Raw genomic sequence first — 5,873 nt, 5'->3', positions numbered from 1 at the left:
GACGTCTCTGTATCGATCCGCAAGACTCTACTAGACTTGCTCATGACTCGTGAGACCCAAGTGAACATAACGCTCTAAAATCAAGCTGTCATGACCCAAAATCTACTAGGTCGTGATGGCACCTAACACCGCCGTCAGGCAAGCCAACGGTGATTAATCAACTTAGTTACTCATTTTACTACTTTCGAAATCATGAATCCCGTTGAATAAGTAGTGTAAAGTCTAGTACTCGTAGAAAACCCGTGATTTTATTTTCCAATTTCCGTATAAGGTATAAATTACAAGGTGAAATGATAATAATTACGCGAACTACAATAATGAACACCCAGTAGGTACCCCCAAAACCCGGTGTCACAAGTGCATGAGAATTTACTAAGGACACCATAATAATACAACATCTGTCTAGAATATAAATAAGACAGGATAAAATAAATAGTACGATAGATACTCTATGGACTGCGATGCGCCTACATGCCAAGTTGATCATCAAATGAACCTGACAGATCCTGCACATTTAGTGAAGATGTGCAGTATAAGTACGTAAATCAACGCGTACCCAGTAAGTATCTAGCCTAACCCCGGAGAAGTAGTAACGAGGGGTCGACATTGACACTTACTAGTGGTCCAATAAATCAATATGATAAATCATAAACAGATAAGAGTACAAAAATAGTAGTGAGGTAAATCCGTAACTAACACAATCTTCCAAAATTTCTTTTAACAATATAAATTTCTCAATCTTGTATTCTATCTCGACATCTCGGAATTATCAAGTGCCAATGACAAACCGATAAGAATTTCCATATAAAATGCAAGGCATCAGTGGAAGGAAAATCTCGCGAATATTCGGACTGCTAGCGATATAACGCACGATTATGCCGAGGTCGTACGACCAGATCTCAGAAAGAATATGATACTGCCGAGGCGATTGGCCCGATCCCATCATAACATATACACTGTCGAGGGTCGAGAGGCACGAACCATTAATGCATCTATTATACTGCCGAGGTGAATGTCCTGCTCCCATGAGAGTCTGGTACATAATCTTGTCGAGGCATTCGACCCGCTTCACAAGAAAGGAAAGGAATTATCGAATTACGAGACACGAGCTTACGATACAGTATATGAACATAAGGTGAGTATAACCTTTACCGTTTATCAAATAACTTGCCAACAACTTAAGATAATAAGGCTCGGCCTAATATATATGTATATACTTCTAAATCAAGTTCAATTATAATTTCAATTAATTAAGCTAGCAGGATGAGTTCAAATATTTCAAATATTACATGGTAAAGTCCTAAGTCTACTCGAACATAAACATACTTTAGCTACGTACGAACTCTCGTCATCTCCTGCATACGTAGCACCCATAACTAATAGCACATAACAATTACATCACCTAGAGGGTAGTTTCCCCCTCACAAAGTTAGACAAGAGACTTACCTCGCTCCGAAGTTCCATAACCGACTCCAAATGATCTGTAACTAGTCAAACAATGTGCAAACCAATAGAAATATACTCCAATACTCGTAATAAATCAATTTATAACCAGTCTCAACTCCGCTCAAAAGTCAATAAAGTCAAACCCTCTAGCCCACGTGCCCCAATTCCAAAATTCTTTAAGATTAACATTACCCATAACACCACGAACTCAATTATATAATTTATCCCTAATTTCATGTCCTATTTCGTGGTCAAAATCCAAAAATGCCAGATTCTAGGTTTTCTACCAAAATCCCGCATTGTTTACTAATTTCCATAAATTTCATGTAAAAATCCATATGTAATCCAAGTATTTAACTCGTAATATGTGGGAATCACTTAACTCGCGTTGCTTGATGAAAATTCCCTCAAAATAGCTCCCCAAATTCGGCCAACCCAAGTGAAAAATGCAAGAAGGACAGCCAATCCCGTTCTTAAACAATCCTGCCAAGCGATATTTTCGCACCTGCAGAAGAGTAGCCGCACCTGCGGCATCGCTTGTGCAACCAAAACTCCGCTTCTGTGGTGAAGCATTGAAGCCCGCCCCTTCGCACCTGCGGAAGCTGCCCCTGTCCTGCGACAAGCTCCCTCGCTTCTGTGCTCCTATCAACTTTTGCGCTCCAAGAAGCCGCATCTGTGCCATCGTAGGTGTGGTCCAAACGTCGCTTCTGCGAACCTTCCCCACACATCCCTCTTCCGCTTCTGCGTTGAGCAGTCCGCTTCAGCGGTTTCGCACCTGCGCCTAAATTTTCGGATGTGCGGTCGCACCAGTAGTAGGCCAAAACCAGCATTTCCTCAATTTCAAATTTCTTTCCGATCTCAATCTGTTTCAAGCCCGAGGCCCCCGGGACCCTATCGAAACATACTAACGTATCCCAAAACATAACACGAACCTGCTCGATGCCTCAAATCACACCAAACAACATCAAAATTATGAATCGACAATTGAAACCTTTCATTAAACTTTCAAACATTCAAACTATGACGAACACGTCCGATACATACTTAAATATTCTGGAATGACTCCAAACTCTACGTACAAGTCACAAATCACGACACGAACCTATTTCAATGCTCAGAATTCCAAACGGACATCGATAACACCAAGTCCACCTCAAACCAAACTTAGAAAATTTTAAAACCTTCAAAATGTCAAATGTCCACAATAAGCGCTGAAATGCTTCCGGGTGACCCGAATATACGCCCAAGTCCGAAATCATCATACTAACCTATTGGAACCTTTAATTCCCGATTCCGAGGTCGTTTATTCAAAAGTCAAACCTTAGTCAATTTTTCCAGCTTAAAGCTTCTGAATTTAGAATTTTCTTTCCAAATCAACTCTGAACTTCCCGAAATTCAATTCCGACCACACATACAAGTTATAATACCTGAAGTAAAGTTATTCAAGGCCTCAAACTGCCGAATGACGTGCTAGAGCTCAAAACGTCTGGTTGTGTCGTTACATTAGTGGGAGTATATTTTTGGCAGAGGCGGATCCACGATTTGAAATTTATGTATTTTTGCAGCAACCTCAAGTTAATTTATTATAATAACTGGATTCACATCTAAATATTTATATATATATTTAGTGAAGTCTTTAGTACATGTATAAGGTCTGCGCAAAAATTCTTCCCACCACAAGTGTGTTACAAATTTTAACTTTCAAGTATATCTTCAAGCAGTTAGTACAATTAGAATTAATTTTTTCTTTAAAAATGTTAGGTAGTTTACGTTCATAATTTTAATATGTCATTACAAGTAAAATATTCTTATATCTGATTTTGCTACCAAAAGGAAGTAGACGTATGAGTAAATAATACTGACAGACTAAAAACAATGATAAGGACTGATAAGAGAAGAGGCTCTAACTGTTTAAAGGTAAAGGAAAAGAAGCTCATGTCGAGTGGCAACCCAAGCTATTGCCTAGAGGCGGAGCCAGGATTTGAAACTTATGGGTTCGGGATTCTAAATCTTTTAAGTTACTGGGTTCTAAATTAATAATTTATACATGTTAAATGAATTTCTTAAGACAAACACATGGTTTGAACGAAAGCTACTGGGTTCGGCCGAACCCGTAAGTTATACTCTCCCTCCACCCCCTACTATAAGATATCGACGGACTAAAGTTTGGAAACAGAGCAACTTATTCCATATCAAATTACTAGTAACAATCAGATTACCCAGGCATTTGAAATAACACTCAAGGGAAATTGGTGCAGAATGACAAGTTTCTAGTCTCAAACAACTGACATTGCGCTTTCAATTAGCAATCCAACTGATTGTTGCATGTTCTAAACCTAAGGGCATCCAAATTGGACCTAACCCTTTGTCGGGCTATGATTCCCTACTTTTGCATTTTAGTCTTAATCTTACTCGATGCACATTCATCGTCTTTATTAAATTTCTGATAAAGTTACAGATACATTGCTATATTTGTTACGTAAACAATGTCACACATCTTCAAAGCTGGAGAATGTTGAGATGGTTAGAATGACAGTTGATGATAGTTGTGAAGCTAAATGCTTAGAGGGTGACAGAGTTAGTTAGGTGACAGCCGTGTATTGTAGGTGATTTAGTTAGTTAGTGGAATAAGAGTTAATTATATATATGCTCACGTGTACAGTGTGTTAGAGTAATTAGCCATTGTAATCACTTTCATTCTCTGCAATTGAGATCCAACTACTTCCAGAACCTTCTTCTTCTTCTTCCTTCGATTTGATCTGAGCTTCAATTCTCCACCTTTTAATAGTGGAATTTATCATGGTATCTGAGCTTGAGTGAATCGATCGAGGTCAGAGTACATTCAAGTTAGCTTTTGTGAAGCTAATTTTGTTCGTCGAAGTATTTTTTTTCTCAGAGCTTTCTGAAATTCAACAATGGCGACTTTAGACATTGACAACCCTAGACATCCGTTATTCCTGCAGCCGTCAAACAATTCTAGCAATGTGATTATCTCGATTCAGCTAAAAGGAACTGAAAATTATTCAGTTTGGAGCAAAGCGATTGTGATTGCATTGCGAGCGAAGAGAAAATTAGGGTTCATTGACGGAAGTTGCACGACATCTCAGTTCATTGAAGATCTGGGTGAGGACTAGGAGCGAGTCAATGCAACATTGTTGACATGGATTATGAAGACTGTATCCCCAGAATTGGTCACTGGGATTGTGTATGCTGAAAATGCTCATGAGGTTCGGTTGGATCTTGAGGATCGATTCAACAAGGTCAATGGTTCTAGAGTCTACAATCTTCAATGAGAGATAGCTACAGTTTTACAAGGTACCCCTAGCATCTCTGTTTATCACTCTAGGTTAAAGTCATTATGGGATGAGTATGGCTCTCTTATACCCTCACTTCCCGTTACTGTTGGAACAAGAGATTTCATTGAACATTTAGAACAACAGAAGCTTTTTCAATTCTTAATGGGATTAAATGTATCCTATGGGGCAATTAGGAGTCAAATTTTGTTGCAATCTCCACCACCTTCAGTTAGTCGTGCTTTTGAAATGCTGATAAATGAAGAGAATCAGAGGAAAGTTTGTGTGTCTAATTTCCAGATTAGTTTGGCAAATGAGATGAACGATTCTATAGTATTCATGAGTACCAGGGGGAATCAGACGAAATTTAAGAAGTTCAATGACTTGTACTGTGAGTATTGCTATTTCAAAGGCCACATAAAAGACACTTGTTACAAATTACATGGGTATCCACCTGGTTACAAAGGAAAAAGACAGCAGTAATACAAACAAGCAAATGCAGCTATGAATAATAAAAGTCATGGTCAAGAGAGTGTCGTGAACAAAGGAAAAGCTGAATTACCTCAATGAATGTCAAACATTTTCACTAAGGAACAGTATGGTGAGATAATCAAGCTGTTGACCAAAGAAAAGGTAGAGGAGCATGCAACTAATATGGCAGGTAATAATAATTCACATTTATTGGAGAATTGTAGGGATCCTTGGATCATAGATACTGGAGCTAGAGGTGTTCATAAAAACCCGAAAAACCGAACCAAACCAACCAAAAAAATTGATACTTTTTAGGTTTGGTTTGGTTTTAGTTTTGAATTTTAAAATCGATCAAATTTGGTTTGATTTTGGTTTTAATCAAAGAATAACCGAAAAATCCCGAACCAAACCGACTATAGAAGTAACTATTTAAATTTATTATTATACCTATATATATGTATATTTTTATATAAAGTTTCTAACATTTTATGGTACATATTAGTCGTTTGTATTTTTAGTCTAGTTCTTTGCTATTATAATAATCTAATTTTTTGCTTTTACATTTTAATTTGATTGTTATTTTTCTTTTGCTGAGTACAAGAATTTATTTTATGTTAAAAATAATCGATTTTTAATTGAGTAATTAAATTATTCATCATTATT

General features: G+C 37.5%; 1 protein-coding gene across 1 annotated transcript; it reads left to right on the top strand.

The window, feature by feature from the left end:
* Positions 1-4,361: 4,361 nt before the first annotated feature.
* On the top strand, positions 4,362-5,222 carry LOC138905673 (uncharacterized). Its single transcript, XM_070194191.1, has 3 exons — positions 4,362-4,569; positions 4,633-4,678; positions 4,793-5,222. The coding sequence occupies exons 1-3, from the start codon at positions 4,362-4,364 to the stop codon at positions 5,220-5,222; spliced, it is 684 nt and encodes a 227-aa protein (XP_070050292.1).
* Positions 5,223-5,873: the final 651 nt, after the last annotated feature.

Source organism: Nicotiana tomentosiformis, chromosome 2 (assembly GCF_000390325.3).
Source record: "Nicotiana tomentosiformis chromosome 2, ASM39032v3, whole genome shotgun sequence".
NCBI classification, from domain to species: Eukaryota; Viridiplantae; Streptophyta; class Magnoliopsida; order Solanales; family Solanaceae; genus Nicotiana; species Nicotiana tomentosiformis.
The sequence above is the reverse complement of the archived record's forward strand: the minus strand, read 5'-3'. Positions and strand labels throughout refer to the sequence as shown.